General features: G+C 46.6%; 1 protein-coding gene across 2 annotated transcripts in view; it reads right to left on the bottom strand.

Annotated features, from left to right (window-relative positions):
* Window positions 1-26,139, bottom strand: part of Cacna2d3 (calcium voltage-gated channel auxiliary subunit alpha2delta 3) — an 833,716-nt gene that overhangs the window by 182,190 nt on the left and 625,387 nt on the right. For both annotated transcript variants that reach the window (XM_005348768.3, XM_005348769.3), the window contains 2 exons: window positions 24,940-25,020; window positions 18,878-18,952 (listed from right to left, as the gene is read on the bottom strand). In XM_005348768.3, the coding sequence (XP_005348825.1) occupies window positions 18,878-18,952; window positions 24,940-25,020 (156 nt within the window). The remainder of the gene's footprint in view (window positions 1-18,877; window positions 18,953-24,939; window positions 25,021-26,139) is intronic.

Below are 26,139 nucleotides of genomic sequence, written 5' to 3'. Positions count from 1 at the left end.
ATAGTATTTAAGGATCTGGATACAAACTCCTCCTGTGTTACCCGCAAACTGGCTCTGGAAACACACCGAGGTGAACCGCGCTATGGCCATTCTGATTTAAAGAAAAGGATAATGGCTTTGCTTTTCCAGGGCTCCTTTGGGAAAGGCCAAGGGCATCATCCATACATATACCTGTGGCCTCCATGAAACAAATATAGCATGGACTAATTGATCAAAAGCACATGCTCTACAGACTGCCCAAAGGAAAGAAGGACAGAGATGGGGGAGACACCTTGCCTAGGACAGTGCCATCTGGATGATGTTATGGCCAACATAGATCCAGTCTTCCTGAAGGATGCTTCTATGTCCAGGCAGGCATGACCTTCCTCTGGTAAAGACCTCCATTCTCTCCTCTCCTCTCTAACCTGAAGAGACTGTTTCAGAAGGGACCTGGGCACCCTTGTCTCCTGTGAACACTCACTTGTCTGCTCATTTCCTACATATCCTCACATCCTACTGGATGTCAAGCACTTCCTGCCTCTGTGCCAGGCACAGTGAATCTTGGTAAGACCTGGAAAAACTGCCCCAGGAGGATCAGCCTACCTTCAGGTTCCTGGTGACAGCTCACTATTATTAATGCTCAAACTCTCTCAAGGTAGGCTGTTGGAGGGCAGCTAAAAGCAAGGGCCTGGGAGACAGTCCCAGATCCCTGTCAAGCTTACATGCTCATGATCCAGGGCTAGCTGCCATTGCTCTCCTCACTAGCTAGAAGTCCTAGCCCTCGATTCCCAGAGATGCCTTGGGAAGCACCGAAAATAAACGTGGCTGAGCATTGAGCCCAGAACATCACAGGTTTTAACAGATGCAGCCTAAAAATTTGCTCCTTTGGCCAGTGTTCATGACCGCTGATGCCTTGGCTGGTGTCCAGAGTATGGCATGTGTGTCTCACGGTGCTCATCCCTAGTGAGTGTGCTCACAGGACAAACTGATTCTTAATACATAAGCCACTTAAAGGGAAATGTCAATCTAAACTGGCAGTCTTTTCTCGAGGTCAAGGGGAAGAAATATGGGCCTGTGGCAGAGCAATGTCCCCTCCCCTGCACTGCTCTCATTGATTCTCCATGCTGCCAGTGGCAAATCAAGGTTTCCGTAGCGACAATCTAGAAGAGGTGGATTCCATGACAGGAGTCTTCCCCAGCTGTCCCAGGGATTAGCAACAGGGCCACAAACAAACATCACTATCTAAATTGCTTGACTACTTCTGTTTCTCTAACCATTTCCGCTAATTCTTTGTGTAATAACTGTTTGTAGAAAATTCTGAGTGAAAATAGTGCAGAAATTAGAACTACTATTGTCTCCACTCCTACTTGGAAGCCACACTGCCATCTTCTCCAAAAAGTACTCAAAGGCAACATTCATTACTTCCCCAACCAGGAACTCATAAAACACACAGCCGTCGGCTTTGTCCACACAACTGCCCACCCCCGACTCTTTGCCCCCCACTATTCTCTTCATAACATGTCCCGGGCTAGGCACTGTGATAACTATTGTCTGAATCTTGTCAATGAAGGAAAATCAGAGCCAGGTCCCTTGGTGACATTGCTAGTGGAACTGAGAAGCAGATCAACAACACCTGGTGTCTAAGTGGAATGGCTCTCACCTCACTAACTTGGCCCTCTGTGCAGGTGACCATGTCTACCGGGACAGATGAGAAGCACTCCACCACGGTGGTAAAGCCACCTGAAAGTTAAAACCAGCAGGCTCATTCTTCTCTATGCCGAAATGAAGACTTATGTAGGCCTCCGGCAGAGTGACTGTCCTTTGAAACTGGCCCTGGTGTCCAATAACAGTTTTAGATTAAGAAGTCTACACAATGGGGACTTCAAGGAGTCAGAGCTGGGCCCAGTTTATGGTTTCTATTTAACGTCACCATGGTTCCTCTCAGGACCTCAGTCAGGCAATAGCTACAAGACTAGAAGAAGACAGCATTTGAGCTGCAACTTCCACCAAAATCATGCTGCCCCCACGGTATGGCACTCTCCAGTAACCTATATCCCCCTCAACAAGGCACATGCCTGCATGACACACGCATCACACATGCCCCGCCATCAATTCCCCTGGGGCTGTATTGGAGATGGAATCCTACAAGCCCTGGGAAGATGAGAAGTCGAGACCCAGGGCAATGAGGGTGTGTCCCGTAGCAGCAGGGCATGGAGAGGGGCTGTGGGGCATGTCCAGACAGAGACTCTTCCTCTTCCTCAGAGGCACACTGCCCTTGCTAATTAATGTTTTTAAGTGTTTAGAAGATGAAAAGTTCCGTGTGCTCTCCTGTAGTTTGATTACAAAATCCTCCTTTTGATGGCTGTAACACTAAAATGGCTTGGATGTTAAAAAAAAAAAAAGCAACAATTAAGAGGCTTCTTTGAAAACGCAAATGACCTTTATCTTAATCAGTGTCCTCCTAGGAGTCATGATTCACACACTGTGTGTGGGGAGGGTGGCCTGGCCCTACCATGCTTTTGTAGGTCAAACGCGGCTTACTGTACCATGGCTGGATTAAACTTAATTCTCAAAAGCCAGTCTGTCTGGTTACCACAAGCTAGTCAGATACATTAACATGTGCTCCGTAGCTTGACAGGAAGGAAACTGTGTGCCAGCAAAAGGGACAAGGGACAGGGAGTCAATGCTTGGAGGAGAGGGCCAAGGCCAGGCCTGGAGAAGAAAGTAGAGGTGTCAATAAGGACAGGCAGCCACTACGAGAAACGAAATGACAGAATGGTTTGCAAATTAGGGGTGCAGCTAGCACCTGAGAATACTTTCTCCAAGAAGTCAGAATCCTTTGAGACAAAAGCCTGTCTAAAGGTCCTTGAACGGAATTCAGAGTTCAGGAGATTGTGCTGGGCTCCTGCATGTGGGTGTGGCTTCTTCCTAATCCTTTTTCAAGAAAGTTTCACATACCACCCACTGTACCATTAGGAGATCCTATCTAGGCCAAGAGAACCCCTGCAATTTGGAAGCTTATCTGTGATATCTGGCAAGTAACTTTTTTCCCCCCAATTTTCAGAATTTTATTTGATATATTCCATGACCGTATTAATGATATCAGAAGACCCCAGGGTGCATTCAGCTGTCATGCTATTTTAATGGGGGGGTCTAATCAGGCACAGAAAATGGATTCTAGAGTTGCAATGGCAAAGAAAACAAATTTCCTTATTCACACAGTAAGATCCCAAGCTCGTAGCAATGTGCTCTACAGCTAAACTGGCCTTCCTTGAGAGGGCTGCCATTTGCTGGGGTGAGAACGTTCAGACTGTGGCTAATTTCTCCCTGTGATTGGTCCTGGATACCCACATTCCTGATGCTTCTCCCAGTTTGCTACTAGGACGAGTACTCTCCTCTCACCATTGCTACTTGTGGGGTCCAGAGTCAGAACCTGGAGCAGTCTCACTGTCCAGTGGAGCTGGATAAATACAGAAACACTGACAAGATGGTTCTATGATCACTCAATAGAGGGTATCCTTCCAAGCCAAGCACTATCACCTCGCTGATGCAGTGTGGTAATAGTCTTGTCAAAATACCCAGTTTCACCCAATGTGCCTGTATCTGTGCATGAGAGAGACTTTTATCTCGGGTGTTTGGGAATACTGGATGGCAACTTCCTTTGGGCTTTCATTTCCTGCTAAAATCACTACCAATATCTGCAAAGGAAGGGTGTGCACAGAAGGACCCATATCTGTGGGCACTCTTTCCATGAGGTTTTTCTAGATCCTTCCAGCTAGTGTCTCTCTCCTTCCTCGCCTGGGTGGCCCTTGTTTCAGCCCTCCCTGAGAACACGCAGCATGAATGAGCATGTGGCACCTTGTCTAACATATGTTCTCTGCCCTAGTCACCCTCTGACCTCCACCCTGGACAGGTTTTCATTCACCAGTACCTCTTTCAGTTCCACTAGCCTGGTAACCAAGCAAAATATTTATCTTTTGTTGTGTGTGTGTGTATGTGTGTGTGTCTGTGAGTGTGTGGTGTGGTGTGTGTGTGCCAGTGCCAATTAGAGTGATGTATCTTTTTATAAATGTTTTTGGATCCACGGTGGTCCAAATAAACCCAGGAGATTTCTGATGTGATTTATGACGCACAGAAAAGCCAAGGTCCCCTGCAAGGTTGGCTGAGTTCTCACAGTCTCTCACTGCTTGTGACCATGGAACTGCGGGCAGAGTTGGGGAGGGAGAAGGAGAGAATGGGCCAGTGGGGCAGTGAAGCAAGCTGCCAGATGCATGGATTGTTGCTGGCTTCTGAGTGCTTTGAAAGTGAGTCACATCAGGCAGGCTATCCACTGACTGTCAACCCCAAGGAAATGTCCCTTGTGGATAAAGTGACCCCAAAGCAGTCTCCTTGCCTGAATTCTTTACCTCTAACCCACTCCCTGGGTTCAGACTGAAGGACTCTTCTACAGCCAAAATCAAAGCATGCTAGTGCCTGGTATCGATCCCCCATGCTCTGTAGGATGACGCTTAATATTACAGCATTGTGCAAATCCTGTCACTTGACCTCTGCTCTTCTTGCAATTTTTACCATTTCCTCCCTCCCTTTGTACTCTCCAACTAGACAGAGCTAGTGGCCGAAAAGGGCATCATCGCTTTTATCTTCTGGTCTGGGCACATGTCACTCCATAGGCTCTCATACCCTTGACTCTGAGTCAAGGGGTCCGTCTCTCTGGCCCCTGTGGGCTCAGTTGAGATGTACTCCTGTGTGATCTGGGTCTAGACAGGGTCAGTTTAAATTCTTCCCTATTGTCTCAGCTTCTCGTGGTGGCCCCACTATATGCTACAGGAGTCCAGCTTATGTGTTTGCTTCCTACGTTGGCTCCTAAGCATCACAGAGAAGGCAGGTATTATTTATGTGCTGTTGGGCGTGCCGTGCAAGAGCAGGCTCTTCTGGAAACAGCAGGTAACAGCAGAGGGAACACGTTGGTGTAGGATTCACTCCACCAATACCTGCCTAACGGTGACAGCATACCTGGCTTGCTCTGGGTATCCGGGAGAGTACTCATGTATTCTCCATTATAATCCTTGCAGGAGGCACTTTTCTGTTCTCATCTTTCAGCAGAGAAAACTGAGGTCTGAGGGTTAAGTAACAACACACCCAAGGACACACGGCTGGCAGAGGCAGAGCTGACACTTCAAAGGTATCAGTTATGGCTCTGCTCTACGGAGAGACTTCTGATAGGGAACAGCTCTGTTCTAAAACTGAGGTTGTTGTCCAGTGCCTGACCGAGAGGAGGCATGATGGGTCAGGAAGGGGATAAGGGCACAGTGGAGGAGATAGCTGAGTTTAGGATGATCACATCTAAACCGTATTCATACTGAACCTGCTACAGAACTATGATTCAATGCCAAAGCCCCTCTCTGCACCTCCCCAAAGCCCTTTGTGGAGTGCAGCTGGGAACCTGGAGGTTCCAAGAGAATTGTATCACTTCACTGTCTCTGATACTCAGGACACACAGTACTCTGAACCTCCACATTTCTGGGAAGTGATAATAACACTTAAGAATGCTTCACTTTATACTTACGAATGTTTCAAATGAATCCCTTGGCCTAATTTGGCTCCTCTCTTATCTGTTTGTACTTCTTGCTCCTGGGGGGTGAAGTGTCCTTCTTTGGGAAATCCTCTCTGCTTGGTGCTGTCTACCAAGCCAGGTCCTGCCTCAAGATAAAATGGTCTGAGAATAATCTAGCAGAGGGGTCTTAGGATTTTTGGTTCATCTCAGAATGTATGTGTTTGTGTGCCTATGTGTCTATATGCTTATGAGGGTATCTGTATGCTTCTGTGTGTGATGTCTCTGTATGTATGTATGTCTCTGTGTGCTCTGTGTATATATGATTCTTATAGTTGATGGCTTAGCTAAGCCTGCTACAAACTGTATATCTGACCAATTAGACTTTGGTTTTGTCACCTCTGGGTCCATGTTGTGATCTGGATGTGAAACGCCTCCACAGACTTGTGTCCAAGGCTTGCTCCTCAGCTTACCATACTATTTGGGGGTGTCCAAGGCTTGCTCCTCAGCTTACCATACTATTTTGGGAGGTTCTGAAGACACTAAAGGAGGAAAGTCACTAGAGACATGTTCTTGGTGACCACATTTTGTCCCTAACCCTTCCCTCATTTACCTTCTGTTTCCTAGTCACCATGTGGTACAGTTTTGTTCCCTCCACATCCTACCGCCATCTTTAGCCTTACCCAGATCAAAGCCAGCGACAAGAGCCTCTGAAACCATGAGCCAAAAACACATCCTCCCTTCAGGGCTTTTCCACAGAAATCTTTTGTCACAGTGATGTGGAGCTAACAATCAGAATGAGGAAGACAGTGTGGCTATGTTAAATGTCCCTTGCATTTGCTCTTAGGAGCCTCTTAGCCTTCCAGAAAAAGATGGGTATAAGAAACAACAAAACTAAGATCTTGACCCAGTAAGCCACCCTTGGAGCTGACAGACCAGATCACTCTCCCTTTTGCCTCTAGGTAGATGTTACTCAGGTGCAGTTTAATCCAGTGAAAACTTCAGCTGGGAGACAAAGAGCTGGTACCAGGCACCATCCTATTCTGCCAACCAATAGAGGGAGGAAGTGACTGGTCAAGGACAGCTGTGGACCCATCTCAGGTTGAAAGGAGCAGCCAAAATTGAACGCTCTAACGCAAACTCTGCCCAGCTCAGTGAATTTTTTTGCCTCGGTAATCTAAATGTTTGGGTGTTTGCTTTCATCCAGTAAACATTCCCAAGAAACGTAGAAATGACACCTGGGTTGTATATTTGGAAATATATTTGCTTTCCGCCTGATCAGGAAAAGCTTAGAAAAATATTAAGAGTGGTCTCCTTAACCAAGTGCAGTCACGATTTCAGTGGTGTGATGGGATTAAATTATTGTGTCCCCAAAGCCATGGTCTCAACACTTTTATTTGCATTCTTTGGGTCTTATCATTCAGGATTATATAAAAATGACAGCTGCTTATAATTATTTGGGAGTTTTGTGTTGCAATAATTAGAAACATCTGCCTTTATCTTTCTGCTACCAGACTTAACCCTGTGAGGTTGGGTCTACTGAACTTCAAAGAGGGAATCAAGAAATAAAAGAAAACGCCACACATTACTAACAAATTTCTAGCGATTCATTTAAATGTATAACCAGTTATTCCAACAGCCTTCAAACCCTTCATTATCTTTTAAATATATATAATTTGGAACTGCTAATTAGATAGCAATTTAATGCTCTCATGGGGATTCAGATGCAAGGTCTTCCTAAAATGTAAACGCAGAGGAATAATTGTTGCATTCACATGATTGAATTCTTCAGTTATTCAAATAAGTGTGCACATTCACACAGTGAGATCATTTGAATATTCTGCCCTCAAACGTGCTATCGGCTTTACTGAACCCTTCGGTACCAGTAGGGTGGGACCAGGTGACCTGCTCCACTCAGCTCTTTGGAGAAGGCAGACATCACCCCTGGCCTCATTTAGACTCCTCTCTCTTCTCTCAGAGGTAGGGGGCTGCTGTTCCCTCTTTCTGGAGAAGCAAACGTCCTTAGAATTTGCAATCTGCAGTTCTGAGAGCTGTCATGCTGCTGTCTGGTTTCTCTGAGCTGGGCTGCTTGCTGTTGTCTTCCTAGTTACCACCAATGAGTATCTCCCCGGCAGACTGCCACAGGCGGAGGAGGGGAAGGCTTCATTCTGCCTTGCGTTTCCACTTCCCTGTCTCCCTATGAATATGGTCCTTTAAATTGTATAAAGATGTGCAGCCATGGGGCAGCATGATTGATCAGGGAGATGACATTGGCGGTGAAAGAAACCAGCACGCGTGTCTCAGCCCGGAAGCATGGCTAGGCTTTGCATTCCTGGCCCAGGCTAGTAGCTAGCAGCTGAGGCTCATTTCCCTCACTAGGGAAAGGAGGTGCAGACAAATCTATAGGAATTTTTAAGAGATCATTATTCAACACATTGCCTGTAATTACATTTTGATGAGCTTTTTATTGCTAATTTATCATCCAAGATGGGGCATTCTAGATATGAAATTAATCTAGTAAAACAGAGGTCAAAGTGTGCCTAGTGAAAAGAAGAGTCTTTTTCTCATCAAATTATTCCACCTAAAAAATAAAGCAGCAGAAATTCCCATCTCTAAACCAGGTTTCTTTCTGGGGCCTACTCATGACTTTTAATGCTGCCTAAGAGACTTAAATGCAAACTTGGATGCCCAGGGCAAAGGAGCAAAAAAAGTATGATGGAAACATGGGTGCAGGGGGCCCGGACTAGAAGGAAACAAGTGTCGCCCCACTGTGTGTCACAGAGATAAGGTGTAGACACACTCAGTGCGGCATGGTTCGCTAGTCCAGAGCAGACTGCTTGGAAAAAGTGGTCGGCACACTTCTGTTAGAAGTAAACTTCAAGACAAGCTCAGCACAAGGTTTTCCTCCCAGAGTTGGAGAAATACCTTCAGAGACACAGCAGGACACTGGCAGGCACCAGCACCACTGGGGGGAGGGGGAAGGGGGAGTGGAGATTCCTTTCCCTGGAGAGCTATGGGACCCAGCATAGAGCACACACCTGGGAGAGAGTGTCTGCTGTGCAGCTGTGCCCCAAAGGGGTGCTACTCAGCACACTGGCCTTCTGTGTGCCTGGGGACAGTAGGCTCCAGAAGGAGAGCACATCCTCACTCAGGTACAGGCAGCTGTGATGCATTCAACAGGCACAGAATGGCAAGGGGTGGGGTAGACATCGGTGGGACCGCATCATCAGGAGCTGGCAGTCCCAGTAAGAATGTGTTCCTCAAACTGCTTTAGCAGTCTGTCCTAAATCCGTGGATGGATTCCAGGCACATTGTGTATATCCAGGCCGCAGGGTCTTCGCACACACTGTTTCCTTGGCATGGCCCCAGCTTCAAGGTCTGCATGGAGATTTCACTCTCACCCCCCAGATCTCAGCTTTACAGTGACTGGGGACCTAAACACATGGTCTCTGAAGACCCAGGCAGGCAGCTTCTCCTTCCTTCCATGTCTTCTCTCAGACCTATTTTGTTGTTGTTGTCAGTTTGTTTGTTAGTTATTTTTTTTTTTGCAGAGCACATTCCTAATCTATGCTACATTTTGTTTATCCTTTTATTTACGAGCTCAAAAACAAAACAAATCTCCTCCGTAAGAGTGCAAGCACCAAATATGGGGGGGGGGATCTGCTATCCTGATTTCTAGAGGAGGGGGCACTATGACAGGTTTTTAATGAACAGATGTCTCTCAGAAGAGAAGTAGAGAAGGGACGGGTTGGCAAGGGGAAGAAACAAAGCTAGTATCCAGTATAAGTCCCTCCTGTGGGTATCCCATGACCCTGTGCTATCCCTAACTGCTGCCATTCAGTACCATGGCTGGGAGTTTGGAGGCTGGGGACCAGTTCCACGCATACTTCCGCAGCTGCATGCTTCCGCAGCTGCATGCTTCCGCAGCTATGTGACCCATAGCTAGCACCAAGCATTTTCAGCACCTGTCGGTATTGCCACCTCTGGAGTCTGTAGTATTCGGCTTTCCCAAGCTCAGTCTCGTGCCCAGGTTCTCCCTCCACATTTGCGTTTCATTCCATCTCTTCCAGCAGGTACCTCATCATGTGTAATGTGAATGGGACACAATCTGATTGGTGTCCTCTGGTTGCTTTAAGTGTCCAGACATCTGCTGTGCAGTGGGGGAACCTGTACTGTATAGTCCTACAAAGAATAAGAAACCTACAAAGATGGGCCATACTGCAGCCGGGCTAGAGTGGGTGGGGCATCAGATTCTCCACTCCCTGAGCACAGATATCAGAGCCATAGCTAACCGTGGTTCCCAGTACTTGGATTCACGAACACACAAGTCAGACTGCTTTGGTGGCAAGCAGCAGGTGTGGATTCTTAATTGTTTGCACAAAAGGGGAACTCATTGGAAGAAAATGAGGAAATAAATTTTCTACTTCTCCTGTCATGAAATATAAAAAAAACCCGAATCAAACCAATAGTAAATGAATAAAGAAATGGATAAATGACCTGTCTCTCCTCCCTCCCTTCTTTCCTTCCTTCTTCCGTTTTCTTCTTCCTTTTTTTCCCCCCTTTCTCTTCTGGAAGAGTAATACCTTAAGAGAAATGACCTAGCTGGTTACTCTTCTGGGACACTTGTGGCCCCAGCAGGGAGCAACACCAGTGTAAGCTAGCTGACAGGCGGTGGGGGTATCACAAAACACTCCCCTGTAAAAAAGTTCTGAGTTGGATGGTTCACACCACAATCGCAGTGTGGTTCCCTGAAGCTAGAAATGTTGGGCGACCTTGCTCCCACTCTGCAGGAAAGAACAGAGGGAGGAACAGTTATGGGAGACAGGAGCAAGAAGGTGACAGAGAAAGAGTCCATAGTTTTAACTTGGGCACAGCCAGCATGGCCCCAACCACATCTACACTAGAATGAAGAACAACCTCTTTGTTCCCAGCAGATCATCACCCAGGGATAAAGAAAACACTAGAAGAGAGAAAGGGAGGTGCACACAGCTTCAGAACCAAAGGAGCAAGCTATGACAGATCATGTCCCTAGCCATTCTTGACTTTTGTGAAAACTGCCTGAAATGTATTTTCTGACAGACATATCCCTTGGTTCAAGTATCAGATTCTTTTCTTTTGCATATATTTAATTAATTTCTCTTAAAACGACAACCACACGTGGTGGATCCATACACTCAGGTGATCTCTCTGACACATGCTAGCAGGTAGCATGCTGCTGGAACTTCATGAGACAACCTGGGCAGGAGGATGCCCATCAAGAGCCCGGCCTCTGACATCCTGGGTGGCTGTGCACAGTCATTGCCAGTCCCATTTGCTTGCCGCTTCCCGCATCCAAGGGTAATATTAAAGCACATTACATATTCAGCACATGAAATTGACTCCATGAGTATTCAAAGCGCACACTTGGCCCCAAGACCAAGAGGCTGTGGGCTGGAGAGTTGGAAGTTGAAGCGCTAAGCTCAGCTCCACCTGGCAAAATGCAGGCTCTCACAGTTAAGCCCCTTATTCCTTAGATCAGAATCTAAGCTACAACATTCCTGCTCAAGGGCCCAGCCCAGGCAGTTCCCACAGTGCCTGTGGCATTTCAACAAGAAGCAAGCAGGCAGAAATGCAAGACTCTTGTGTTCTCCTAGTCAAATTATATATTTCAAAATGAGGCAGTCCCTTCTGTAGGGATTGGACAGTCTCCCCACCCCACCTCGATGAACACAATCCTTTTAGCAGATATACTTTCTAGGCATCCCTTAATTCTTTCTCTTAAACTGGAGTGGATTCAGACCAAGCCTAAGCAGTCTCTCCTTATCCCTATTCTGGGGCTGTGTACTTGGGTCTCAGCACACAGTGATGCCTGCGCGCCACCTACTGGGCAGTCTCCTTCAGTTCATCAGCAGCCTGAAAGTGGCTGAAAATAAAAAAAAAAAAAATAGAAAAAATAAAAGATCGGCATATTTGCTTCAAGGTTTGATACCAAAGTCTACCATATTCTCTCTGATAGACTTTGCCATCAGGATATATCCTTCTAAGACCAGAGAGAAATTGTCCCTGAGCTGCCTGAGGTCAGCAGCCCCAGGGAGACAGTGAGGTCTCCCCAGTCCTTCTCCATGTCTCCACTGGGAAGCCTTCTTGCCCTTCAGGGCACCTACCCCTGAGAAAAAAAAGATGCTTTATCTGTATACCTAGAGGTCTTCTTGGCCTTCCATGCTGTTGCTTTTGGAGAGCACTTTTATGATCTCCTAAGCAGAAACATCCCTCTAACTGCCCAAGACTCTTTCGCCAGTACCATGCTTGACGTCAGCAGCATCTGTGGGATGTCAGCAAACAGAAGGTCAGGGGGCGGAGGGATGACCGGGGTAGAAGGGCCCAACAATCCACACATTCCCTGACACAATAACGCCTGAATGTTTGATGAGAGCACATGTGGCACCCCCATTTCTCATCTACTGTAGGAACGTGGTACCCAGATTCTCGTCATCTGCGTCGCTCATCCCACTGCCCCCACTTTGTCCAAAGCCCAGCAAAGGGCGACAGAGAGGTCAAACACATAGGCATGTCCTAGTAACAAGTGACCAAAACAAACAAGCAGGTGCTTGCTGGAGACCTATGAGGAAGAGCAGGGTTTCCCTGGGTGATCACTGAGTTGAGAGCTGGAGAGAGAACTGGTCATATGGATACAAGATCAGATTCCAGGCAGAAGCACAGTTGAACAGGGAGGAACCTGGTGCTTCTAAGGAACAGGTATAAGTTTGAGGCCAGGCTCAGTTCTATAAGGATCCTGCTTCAACACCACAAAGTGTTAACTTTTTCTAGTTATACGGCATTTGTTCACATAACCCATTAATAGAACTTCAGAAGGTTGCTAGACTGAGGGGAAAAGCTTTAACGTCGCCTCTCCCTAACGTCTGCTTCCCCTGCTGTTAGATTCCCCCTCTATTTAGTGTAACATACATTTATACGGACTGGGAGAGTACCCAGTCAGTCCCACAGAGAGGAACAAACAACACATTTATTGACACGTCCAGCTCTCACTGCATGTACTGAATAACTTTCTGCAGGGGCCCATCTCTACCCAATGCACAACAGCAAACAAGGTTTGTAAAGGTGAACCCATAAAACCCATGCACCCCTAAGACAAAGAAACAGAATGACGAGATAGAGTAGGCTAGTCAAGGGGCAAAACAGGGGTGCCATCTTGGACTGAGGCTGTAGAGCGCCTACGGCTGGACCAGCTGCACTGGTATTGCCATAGGGTTGGGGGTTAGAAGGAGTTAAGGAAGATGGCACAGCTATTGGTAGAATTTGTTTGAAAGTTAGCCTGAATTTTCTAGAAAAGCACAGATATTTTTGCCTCCAAATAGCCTGACTGGGATAATCAGACACCCCGGCTTCTCCCAGTGTGAATAGTGCCTTCCGCCCCCGGGCAGCACAAATTGGCGTAGGAAGTCCACACGGTTTAGGAGTAAACCCACATGGCTCACACAGTCAGGGCTTCCCAGCCAAAGAAGAGAGTCCATCTGCTCTGGCTTCCCACCGGGCTCTTGTGAATTCTAGCCACCCTACTTCCCTGTCATAGGCCAGACAAGCTGCAGTCTGGGAGGGGCTGGGTAGCCATAACTGACCACATTCTCCTTCATGTTCTCCAGAATTTTCTCAGATGTCTGTTTACATCTTAGGCCTGTAGAACCCCTGTGGTTGTCACAGCTAGATAGGGCTCTTGAGAACTTGAAATATTGGTCCCAAGTGAGACCAATTGTCAAATCTGTATCAGATTTTACAGACTACTACAGAAACAATGTGAGATACTATATTAATTATTTCCAAGTTGATTACACGTTAAAGCACCAGTGATTTGACTACATGAGCTAAAATACCATATCCTTACACTTAATTTCACCTGTGGCCTCCATTACTCTTGAGATGCAGCCTCTGGGAAATTTTTTTTAACAACATAGGCAGCTCATTCTGTGGCACAAGTTGAGTTCCTGCTGGACAGATTCTCGCTGTAACTGTACCGCGACTGTCCTGGAAGCCACGTGCAGAACTGCAGAGACCAGGCCTCGCAGCCACACCCACTCTCCAGCCACACGGCCACCCGATCCCTGAGGAGCCAACATAGCACCGTGAACTCAGCCCGTCTAGGGGATCCAGGCCAAGGCTTCTGGCTCTGGCACTTTCTGGCTATGTGGCTCCGGGGAGGTCACATCATGCCTCAGTGCCTTGGCTTTCCATTGATGGCTCCTTTATTCACAGAGCCCTCCAGATTATTAATCCATTGCTCAAAGTTGCCCAGGATAACTGATAAAAATACGCCTTGCCCATCCTTATCCCTTTCAACCTTCTAGCATCTCTGGATTCTTTTAAAGCACCCTAGACTCACCACTGTAGCTGTCAAATGGAAGCAATGGTGTGTGAAAAGCACCTGGAATGGCGTCCTTCCCAAAGGGAGGAGTCAACACACATCAGACATGCATACTAAGAGTAGCAGCCACAAAAGCAAATGGACCAAAGCTGCTCTGCCCCAGGGTCCTTGGGTCTCTATATTTACTTGGAACCCCTTCCCATCAGATCTTCACTTCCTTGCAGCCGAGTGCATCTCAGTAACCTTGCACGGGCCCAGAATCTAGCAGACCTCCAAGGACACCAGCAAGATTATAAATTTTCCAGCCTCAATAGTCTACTTCCCATGTCTTCAACAGTAATCGATATGACTGATTATAAATTTGCATTTAGGATAGAACCTGAAGCTTGGCGTGTAGTTCAGTTGGTAGAGAACTTGAATAGCATGTACAAGCTTGGGTTTCATCTCAGCATCATGTGAAACAGGCATGTTAACACAGACCTATGATCCCAGCACAAGGGGGCAGAAGAGGGAGGTCAGATGATCAAAGACAGTCTAGGACATAAGAGAACATAGCTTAAAACAATGGTGGGAGGCAAAAGAATGTCATATATATATATATTCCTCCCAGCATCTTCCCCCACCTCCTGGGCCTGCAGACACAGAACAGACAACTTTTGACTGATTTCAGCATGAGCTTTGTGGAACCGAGTCCCAGATTTTGTCATCCGAAGGCTCCCTGTGGAATCTGCCATTGCTGTGGCTGCTAGGAGGAACCTACTTTGTATTCCCTTGAGGATTTGACCAGGTCCATAGTCCAGGCTTCCTGAGTGGGTGGTCAGTAAATACCCTTATCTTCTACAATACAGAAGCAAACTGATCACCAGAAAACTAATGGTCATGTTAAAGACAGCCTGTTATAGACTGTTTGTCCCTCTGTTCCTTGGCAGGCAAAAGAAAAAGCTACATGTTCAGGGCTTGACATTCTAAGATACATCTTTAGAGAAAAGGAAAACTAAGAAAAAGTAAGAAAGGTAAGGATGTAAGGATGGTGGTGGCCACAGCATATGCACTGGCCTCCCACTCCACGGGAGATAGTTCTCAGGACTAACTTAATCCCCAATCGCTGTACAGTTTCCACCCCCTCAGCCCCCTAGGAATAGGCGCTGCCTCTGTCTACTGGAAGGCAGCTAGCTACTTCAGCCCTCATGGCAGTACAGGACAAGTCCCATCAGAAACCCAGCAAGAACCTGTTATTTTGACATCAGTGAAGCTATTAGGAAATGACAACTTGGTGGCAAGAAGGTGGAGGGGGGCACTTGACAGGACAGGGAGATGTCTGGTTATCACCAGGGAAGCCTGACTCCTAAGGGAGCTTGAGTGAGGCCCCTAGAGTGAGCTGCGTTTGGAGACTTTTCAGGATTCACACCCAAATCACACAAGATGAAAGAAAATACTGGGTAAAACCAAGCCAAACATGAAGTTTGGGGGAAAGATTTTATTGGACAAATTAGAAAAATATCGGTACTGTGCTTTAGCAAAAGCCACTTCTTTCATCTGGCTGTGAGGGCAGGAGCAACCTCAGAGGCAGAAAGAAGGGAACCCGAGTTGTGTGAAGAGCACGCTCTCCGCCCTCCCCACGCTGGCCACAGTCCATGCTCACATTCACCATGCTAATCCGCAGCCTTGGCCAGAACACAGGGGAAGGTTCATTTATAATGGCTTCATTCTAAGTCTGGGCTTGAGAGGAGATGACTGGGCCTTGAGTCCATCAAAGAAGCTACTAGGAGCTGTCTGCGGCCAGCTGTACTCCAAAGTCCAGTCCAGGCAGATCTACGCGTGATAGACACCTGACTACTTAGGACAGCAGAGGATCCACTTAGAGGCTTCAAAAGGGACACTGAAAACAGTGACTGGAAGGAGCCCTTCATTGATTCTCTGAGGACTGACTGCATGCTGGGAAGGCTGTCAGGAAGAGGGATAGAAAACACAAAAAACGAAGAACAGGAACCAGCACACCTAAAGCTGGTGTAGCCACAGACACCTTACTGTGCAGTTTCTAGTCTTTGTCTCAATGTTAACGGAGACTCTTTCCCTATAGAAGGCCCACACAGAGCTACTTAACACAAATTTTTGTCTGTACTCTGAATCAGAATAGCCCAAAGATATTATTCGACAACAACAACAACAAAACCCCTTAAAAACAAGCAAATAAACAAAAGCCACGTGTGAGCATGAATACACGTAGGACATTGCAGACACTTGTCGGGATCACCTCCTGAATAGTCCAAACGTGTTCTTCAGACGTAGGACTCACTGACACTATCCAGGCCTCGCGGTCTTTCACGTGGCCAAGCCCAGATCAGCACAGATCAGTATAGCCACAGAGGGGGTGCTTAGATACCTCCCACCTCCCTGTGACGTCCTGGGACCTGCTGCCCTGTGGGATTTCTCACTTAACATTCTCCGTTCACACCGACAAGAAAGCTGTGGTATACATATTATTAAAGCATCATCATCAGGGGAGGGCGATTCTCAGAAAGGTGCTGTTGATGTCATGGGTCATAGAGCTGGGATGAGGTAGGATTAGAGATGAAGATTAGCCTGGGTGAGATGGCATGTCCCCCCCCCTTAGCAGGGTCAGCCTGTACTCCATGGCCATATTTAGATAGGCTAATTTATGTCATCTCCAACAGCGACATCCTAACCTCTCCTAAACATCTGATGGCCTCAGAGTCAGGAACAGTTGAGTGGGACAGATGGCCCATTGGTCTGGCCAATGTCTTTGTCATGAGTCAGTTGCAACAGACGCATCTGGTTTGTGTTTGGGCAAGTGAGCTGTAGAGTGTTCCCTTAGATCACCTCCTGTATGGAAAGCTGACCCTGGCTGTTGCTTCCAGGAAATCCATTCATCCCAGCATTTGACTAATGAGATGCATTAGATAGCAATGACTGGTGTGCTTGCAGAGTCACATGACCAGAGTCAGTGCTGTGAGGAGTAAGCCTGCTCCTCCAGACTTTCAGCTGCCTTCCCGGTAGACACAGATCCAACAAGAGGCTATTTGCTGTGTTGCCAGGAGACACAAATGGTTAGAGAGACCCCGGATACATGTGGAGAAGACAGCCATTCCCAGTGCTATAGAAAGAAGGAGACCACCATGGCAACTTCTGACACCTGACTTCACATCCTTCCTCCTTCAAAAGCCGGACAATAGGAAGCTATATTCCCTGGCAAAAGACTCAGGTTTGATCATGTCATTGCCTCTGATCTGTTCTGGTTTGGAACATATAAGTACCAGGAGCCCATGTTCCATCACACCAAACCCACATGTACCCAATCTTCCCAATCATAAACCCTCCTTGACAGCTTGGGGTAGGCAATACAGTGAGTTTTTTTAGACTCGGATATATCTTTAGACTTAGATAGTCTTAAGATACCTGTGACTTTTTTAGTCAGACATCCCAAAAATTCAGAGTTATAATTGCAATCAGCTAACCAGTTAATTCTGTCCTTTGCGCACACACACACACACACACACACACACACACACACACACACACACACATTCATATATATAGGAATAATAATATGATATGCATATATACATTTATGTGTATACCTAAAATAAATCTACATTATATGTAGAGAGAGAGAGAGAGAGTTGCAATCAAACATCATATTCAGTCCCACCTAAAAAGAAGCATATGGGATTCATGATGTGGTCATGACTCCATTAATACCACGGTGATTAGAGTGAAGCTGGATGATGACGGGCTCTCCCATGGCCAGTTTCTAAACAATGACGCAAGTGAGAAGAGAATGGTTCCCACAGCGCTGGGCTAAGCAACACTTGCAGAGGTCTCTGATGCTATGTTCTAACTCTGAGGAAAGAGACAGAGATTGCTGCTGTGGGCGGCACTGTGCATCTCTGTGCATGTTCAAGTGCGCTGCCAAGAGAATGGCCTACGCATTCTCAACCCAGAAGGCTGTGTTCCTCTTATACCCATATCTTCTTTAAAATGAACTAAAGGCTCATAAATCTAAGCGGCTGTCATTCTTGCAGCACATTCTAAGTAGCCCAAAATGACAAGCAATGGTACCTTTCCTCTCAACACCTCTCTAGAATCCACAAGAGATACCATCAATGGACTGGAGCCTCTTTCTTCTTCTCTTTACTTTTTTCTTCCTTTTTGCATCATGGTGGATCTATTCTGCTTAAGGCAAGTCATCCCTTTGCACACATTTTTTTTTCTTTCTATTCTTAGACAGGGTCTCACTAAGTTTCCTTCATTGGCCTTAACTTGCAGAGCTCAGTCAAGGCTTCTCCTGCAGAGCCTGGCTGTCCTCTGGGAGATGGTCCTCATTATTTTCTGGAGGGTACACTAAGCAACCTTTTTCTGAGGACCTCTCTTTACAACACAGACCATGAACTATCTTGGGTTGGCCTCGAGCCACTCTTGAAGAAAGTCAAAACAATGCTATTAGTTATGACTCAGATGCTAAAAAATGGAGAAAAATCTTAGCTGTTTCCATTTATGCAGAAAGGTGTTGAATAGCTTCTTTGGATACTGCATTTTGGCAACATAGTTGGGAGATAAATCCTAATGAAGTGGATTTTCAGAGATCTTGTATCTGATTTGTTCTATCAAAACAGATTTCCAGTAAGTTGATCTAGAGTATGAATTTTCATTATAATGGATTTCAAACTGTGTGGAGTTAAAGAAAAACTTCCAAAATACTGATAGATTTCTAATTAAATGAATGTAGGCATTTACATGTGTGTGTGCGTATATATATATATATACATACATAGATATATGAATTTACATATAAGAACATAGCAGAAACTGATTTCTTCTTTGTCACTGATACACTGTGCATCAAGATACTGGCTTGCGGCTATGCAAACAGCCTCCTTAACACCATGAACTGAGTGGTTTTCTAATGAAAACTGCTGCAAGGCATCATCACTATAGAGCTGAAGAAATGCAGGAAAGGATGTCCCTCTTACCAGTGGCCTGAGCTCAGGGTGCGTCAAGATGTATCCATTATTCGTGATGGCGAAGGCATAACCGTGAATTCCTAGCTGTAAGAGGGAACCAAAAGAAACCTTCATTAGCTCACTCCCCGGTGGAGTCACAGAGCACAAAGCAGCCAGACCTGAGTAATTCACAGCTTAAACTTGGCATTCATAACCCTTATCAGCACGATATTTCATTAAAATGAATGCAAGGCGCTGATCCTTGACATTTGCTTGAAAGGCGGACCTGTCACACGGAAGCTCAGCAAACAGCACAGTCTGAAATGCCATAGCCCCATACTGGCATCCTATGGCATTATTTTTATTTATTTAAAACAGAACAATTACTTTTTAGAAAAACTAACGGAGTCATGGATATTTCTAGACAGGGGAGCCTGTCGAAGCAAGCAAAACATTTGCGGCTGGGGCATTTTCTCCCTTATCAAGATAAGGAAAATGACCCTCATCCCACCTCGCTCCCTGGTTTCCTATTGTGTCTCACTCACAGGAGCCATTTCTAACCCCGCCGTCCTGCTCCGTCCCCTCCATAGTCCTTGAAGTGGAAGTGTCCCTAGCAGTCCTATGTGGGGCAGCCAGTCCCTCTGTAGCCGATCATTTTGATGGTGGCTGCCAAGTTTTTCCACACACCCTTCCATCCACACAAAGCCTGGACCATCCGCTATGCAGAGCCTCAGTTACGTTGTGTTTTCTGACTACATGGGACTATGGGATATAGCTTGAGTGCAATGAAATGTTTTATTAGCTTTAAAAAGTATGTAATCAAATTTAACACTGCACTTATTTAAATAATAATCCCAGCTTTTTGACAATATTTCTATTACACACTTGACTGCACCCATTGGCTACAATAAATTTACCTACAAATCATTCATGTATTAAAATGGCCTCTGGCGTAAAACGCATACTGATCTCTCTCCCTTCCTCCCTCCCTCCCTCCTCCTCCTCCTCCTCCTCCTTCCTCTTTCTCTCTCTCTCTCGAAAGATATTGTAATCGACTTTACCAGAACAGTAAAGAGAGAGAGATAGAGATAGAGATAGAGAGAGAGAGAGAGAGAGAGAGAGAGAGAGAGAGAGAGAGAGGAAAAACAATTCTCTATTTTCTGTCTGAGGGATCCCTTCACAGTTCTGAACCCTTATTTATTCCTCCTTCAAATTCCCTGCCACTCACAGTCTTGAATATGATACTATTAAACGATCCAGACAACGGGGTTTACAAACCAGGACTGACCCTGTCTGCTTGTTAGATTAACGTCAAGGTGATGTGAAATGAACTTCAGAGAATTACCACCAGCAATTAAAAGTTTCCGTTGCATTACATAAAGCAAATACGCCTGTGGTCGTCAAGGGCAACAGACGTTTCTCCCAGTCTTACCTTGCACAGCAAGCCTTAATAACATTCTACTTGACTCTAATGATAAAAGTATATTTCATTATGCCGGGAAAGATAAACCCAAGATTTCCTATCCTTTGAGATGTCTATCGTCTCTTTCATCTTGCCTCCTGGAAGAATGTCAGACAGTCAACACTGCATTAATTATCGTTATTAAGTTCTGGTTTAATATGGGCTGGAAGGGTCAGGAAGGACTCTGGGAGATTGACTTCTTCCATTAAAGGCAAGAATGGGGTTTGCCTGGAAATTCAAACTCAGCATCAGACCAAACAAATGGTATTTTATAGTCAGCTAATGCAGCCAGTGTCTTCCAACCCAGCTGACTTTGCCTCTCCCTCTGCTGTGGGTCTTGAGAGAAGGTCGGTCTCCCTGTTCTGCTCTACCGTGGCATAGATCTTTATAACCGAGAGTCGTCATCTATGAGGGTATGATTGAGAGCCACGGCATCGATTATTAAAAGTCTGCCTCTCTCCATCGGGTACAAGAGCCATGAGTGGTTAAAATGGCCAGAGGGGTGGATGGGATGCGGAGCAGGCAGGGAACATAAAAAAAAGAAGGAATACGAGGAGAAGAGCAGGAGGAGGAAGAGGAGGATGAAGAGAAGGAGGAGGAAGAGAAAGAGAAATCGGCACAAGTTAAGCCTCCTTTGTGTTTCCTCCCTGGCAAAGCAAGGGGCTTGGCCTTTCCAGACCAGCACCCTCTCACTGGCCACCCGCTGTCTCTGTTGCCTATGGCCCACTTCTGCCTTGTCCCTCTAGATGCCAATGCTCCCCTCTCGCCAACCATTAGATGATACCAGCCTCCCGAGAGCCTGAGTCTATCTGAGTCTTACTTTTGGGTCTCCTCAGCTGTCAGGCCCCACCCTTCCTTTCCTTACTCCTTTGTTATTTTTTAGGCAAGCCCTGGCTCTCCTTCAGACCCTGTCACCAGGGGGTCCTGCCCACCTTCACTGTACTCTCCATTTGTGAACTTCAGTAACCCTGTCTTTTGTCACCCTAAGGGCTCTGCTTCCCTGAGCTCTTACACTGGAGACAGTCCACATACCCAATGGTGGCTCTTTAAGTTCTTTCTCTTCTTGTTTCTCTGGGTAGGTGGCACTAGGACCTCCCAGACTCCCCTCTCCCACAGTTAGATACAGAAGCATCTCCTTAGCGCGGTCGGTCCCTTTATCCACAATCCTCCAAACCAAATAATCACGACATGTTTTCTCTATGACATTCCTCAGACGCAAGCCTGCCTCTTCATACTGTCATTGTTATATTGCTTCAGTTTCCAAAAATGGTCCTAGCCAACCTCTAGGCCTCAAAGACAGAGTAGTGTGAAAGGCAATTCTGGTTCCCGTGGAGGACTAAGAGAATCCCTTTTGTGTGCAAGAGGGGATTCCTGAGTCTGTCAGGACTCCCTGGGGCTAGCCCGACCTAAGTATCCACACTGCCTCCTTCACTTGCTGCCCTTCGATAGACTGGCACAGCACTCACCGGCAGTGCTCTTTCCTACCCAGACCTTTCCACAGCTGCCAGCCTCACACAGCCTCTTCACGCAAACTCTTTACCTGTTACGCTCTGGCCTCCCAACCATCTTCTGTGCATTTTCTGACTCCGTTCTTGCTTTCCTCTTTCCCATTCCATTTTTACTAACCACAAAAAGATTTCCATTCCTACCTTCAAACAAATAAAAAGGCCACCTGTACTTTCTGGCTTCTCCAACCCTCCCTAGGTCTCCTTCCTTCCTTTGTCTTGCTTTAGAAAGCACCCAGGCCTGAACCTCTTCTGGGAGCGGAACCTCTTTGTTGGAAAGGGCTCCCGCACAAATCCTGGGCTTCTGCAGCCCTCAGCATCATGTCAGGCATGCGTCGGGCCCTCACTTAAATCTGTCTGCACTTTAGGCACTTACCACTTTATTCAAACACTATCTTGATGATCTTGAAAAACAGAACCAAAGTAAACAGTAAAAAATGAGCCAAAAAGAAGCTAATGGGCTTCAGCATACACAGCCAACCCTTCTCAACCCTGTGCCTAACTTTTCCTGACAGTCAGAAACTACTGGGTTAAAACTCCTTCCCAGGAGAACACCTGAAAAAACTAGATTTGCATTTCCTGTGTGCTGGTTGGTGACTCTCAGGGACCATCTGATACAGCTACAAGGAGAGAGGTTGTGGAGTCTCCAAATGTAGCCTGTAGATGGATCTCTCTGAGAATCAAAGCTTCATAAAATGACAATGGACAATGTTTGCTTTTGGCCAAAAATCAATATGCTGACGAAATCCCTAACTCTCATTTCATCTGAAACACAGCCAGTATCCCTGTCCATTTGCATGCTCAATTCCGTGGAGGAATAGGGAACAGATTGGACCCAGAACCTTCCAGCATAAGGAGCTGCCAAACAGACCCTGGCTCCATAGCTCACTCCCCTGCTCTTCTGGAGGCCAGGAGCTGTGCAGACCCCTGTCCCTGGGAGAGGAGTGAGTCTTTTCCAAGCTGAGAGCCTTCAGGCTAATGAAGTGAACCCAATTATAAATGGCTCGTTATGGTAACAGAGGCCATGGTGTCTGGAAATTATTGCTGGGGTGTCTGGGATTCTTAATAAAAATTATAGGAAGTCTGACGGCTTGGGGGAAAATGCATGAAGCTTGGGGAGAAGGAGCAATCCTTGGGAAAACCCCCAGAGCTAAGAGCTGATGCATCCTTACACAGTGTTACTCAGGAGGGCCACTGGGCCCCGGATCCTCCTCACACAGTGTTGCCCAGGATGGTCACTGGACCCTCGATCCCTGGGAACAGTCCCAGAGCTAAGAGCTGACACCTTTACACAGTGTTACCAGGAGCGCCACTGGGCCCTGGATCCTTCTTACACAGTGTTACTCAGGAGGGCCACTGGGCCCCGGATCCTCCTCACACAGTGTTACCCAGGAGGGCCACTGGGCCCTGGATCCTTCTCACACAGTGTTACCCAGGAGGGCCACTAGGCCCAGGATCCTGCTCCCTAAAGTCTCTCCTTTCCTGTTGCCCCTAACTCCACCTGGCTGACAAGCATACTTTCCACAAAGCTCTTTGTGAGAATGGAGGTGGGGCAGAGGTCTTAGGTCACCATGTACCAGACCTCTGTCTCCAGTTCTTCCACCAGGCTCAGGGAGAGCATGGAACTCATCCTCCAGAGACGCTGGTTCGCTCCCTACTACTGACCCTCCTCTACTCTCTTGTCTCATTGGGTTCTGTTGAGGTTGAAAAGGTAACAATGCATGTAGAGTATTTTGGATGACACTAAACACACAACAAGAACAATAAATATACTATTTTTCATTATTTCTATGATTTTATGATTTTAACTCTGTCTTAACTATCATGATACTTGCTCTCACCATTCTTACTGATATTGGGGTCCTAGAGGCTAACACCATGGCTTTTCCACTTGCCAGCTACAAAACATGGCAAACCATTGACGCTTTCTGTGGACCAATTTCTTTTGTTATAAGGTTGGGGAGAAAGGTGCCTACCTATTAACACATCTTAGCCTAATTCCCAGTAGAAGAAATTCTGAGAAACTGACATCGAAGGTAATGGTTGACATTCTACAGCCAACCCTTTCTTCCTTGATTCATTTGGTGTATATCAAGCAGTAACCAGTGCTTGGATCTCTACACCTCCTCACTGAAACCAAAACTTGAAATTGATTTAAAACACTACAAGTGGATGCTTTCCTTAAACAGTGGGCCCTGGTTATAAATGTCAGGGGATTTCAACAAAAGCCAACTCTCTTCAGGCTAGGAAGCCTTTCTCTTCCCATTCTTGGCTTTCATTTTCTGAGGTTCTATCATTTATATTACTTGATTATATGGGGGCTAGATCATTGTTCTGGCTCTGGAAACATAGCCCAAGTTCTGGGAATCTTGGTGGGAAAAGGTGGCTATCTCCTCCGACATCCATGGAGTTCTTCCTGCTTTCTTGTTTCACCAGAAGGTCAGCAAGGCCAGTCAAGGCCTGAGCCAGCATCAGCCAATCAGATAAGGAAGATATGCAAAGAGCCCTACAGTCAGTACCAGTAGATTCCAGGCCTGACCTCTTTCTTAATAAAATCAGTGGGAGCCTTTGCCAACCAGAGCAAGCTCAAAGCTAGTTGAATGAGCCAGCTAGTCCACCCGGGACTGGGGGGAAGAGAAAGGATGAAGCCCTGGGCAATGGACAGAGCCCTATGCCCAGTGGGCCACCAAAACCTCAGTGTACCCCAGGTTTTCCTCACTCAGGGGCCCCTGGGACAATTCTACGTGCCTAAATAGACTGAGCCTTGAGAGAGCTATGCCCCTCCCCATTTATTGTTTTGTTCCCCTGTCCACCAGCAAATGAGGGTGTTTTCTTCATGAGAATTCAATGGGCCTCTGCACCCTCTTTTTAAAGGCCAGATGATCATGTCAACACTGGAAGGAAAATACAATGACCTATTCAAAAGCCATGGTTTCACAGGAGGTCTTTATACTGATGTTAGAGGAGGCAGAAGGGAACGATCTGTTTAAAGTAAGAAACACCCATCAAGGAGCAGTACAGACAACAGACCATGGTGGTGGTCAGGAGAACTCTGCCGACAGAGCAGGCAGAGTCTCAAGCTAGACCACTGAGGAATCAAGGCTTCGTGGAATCACTGGCCTTACCTTGTATTTGGGGATGGTCTTCAGAAGTTCTTTCACTGGGACATCTGTGCCAACCACACCCAGAAGAATGCCCTTTGACCTCTGTAGAAAACAGACATTGAGAAGAATACAATAGATTACCGTCCAATGCCTTCTCTGAGACCACGAGCTCAGATCGCCACAGGCTTCTTCTTTGTTTCACCTTCCACTCAGATTATAGCTAGTCAACAAAGGAGCATCTCTGTTCTGATAGCAACACACTGTGCTCTTCTCGTGTGTCCCTTCCTTCTGAAAACTGAGACGGGAGCCTGGGCGTTTCATGGCCAAGGACTCTGCTTATGAAAGAGGTTAGAGCAAACCTTTCTATAGAAGAGATACAGTGGCAACTCTTTTCTGCCACATGCACCACCGTCTGGCACCCACCAAGGAGATGCCTAATGGTCAAAGAGAGACACATTTTCTTTTAGCGGTCTTGTGGAACCAGGGTCCCCATTTCCAGGGCAGGTGGCTACTGGGATTTGCTGGAACTTTCAGTAACAGAAAGGCCACCGGGAAGAGCATATGAATTGCTGCTGTCTGTTGCTTTGTGGTCTTGTTTGCGGTGTGAATAGGGTTACAGCAAACCCCCATTCACTCGTAACTTCAGAATCTAGTGCATTTGAAACATTGGGTCTTGGCAGATACCGTAGCTCAAGACCTCCTGAAGAGTCCTCTTTGATTCAGAGTGACACTTCAGCACAGTGACTGGTCTCTCTCTTTTGTTAATTATTTATTTATTAAAGATTTCTGTCTCCTCCCCGCCACCGCCTCCCATTTCCCTCCCCCTCCCCCAATCAACTCCCCCTCTCTCATCAGCCTGAAGAGCAGTCAGGGTTCCCTGCCCTGTGGGGAGTCCAAGGACCTCCCACCTCCTTCCAGGTCTAGTAAGGTGAACATCCAAACTGCCTAGGCTCCCACAAAGCCAGAACGTGCAGTAGGATCAAAACCCAGTGTCATGTTCTTGAGTTCTCAGCAGTCCTCATTGTCCGCTATGTTCAGTGACTCCGGTTTTATCCCATGCTTTTTCAGAACCATTCCAGCTGGCCTTGGTGAGTTCCCAATAGAACATCCCCATTGTCTCAGTGCATGGGTGCATCCCTCGCGGTCCTGAGTTCCTTGCTCGTGCTCTCTCTCTTTCTGCTCCTGATTTGGCGGTTTCTCAGGAAATTCGGGATCAACCTA

The sequence above is a fragment of the Microtus ochrogaster genome, chromosome 6, assembly GCF_000317375.1.
Source record: "Microtus ochrogaster isolate Prairie Vole_2 chromosome 6, MicOch1.0, whole genome shotgun sequence".
Classification (NCBI taxonomy): domain Eukaryota; kingdom Metazoa; phylum Chordata; class Mammalia; order Rodentia; family Cricetidae; genus Microtus; species Microtus ochrogaster.
This window is presented reverse-complemented; position numbering and strand designations above follow the sequence as displayed.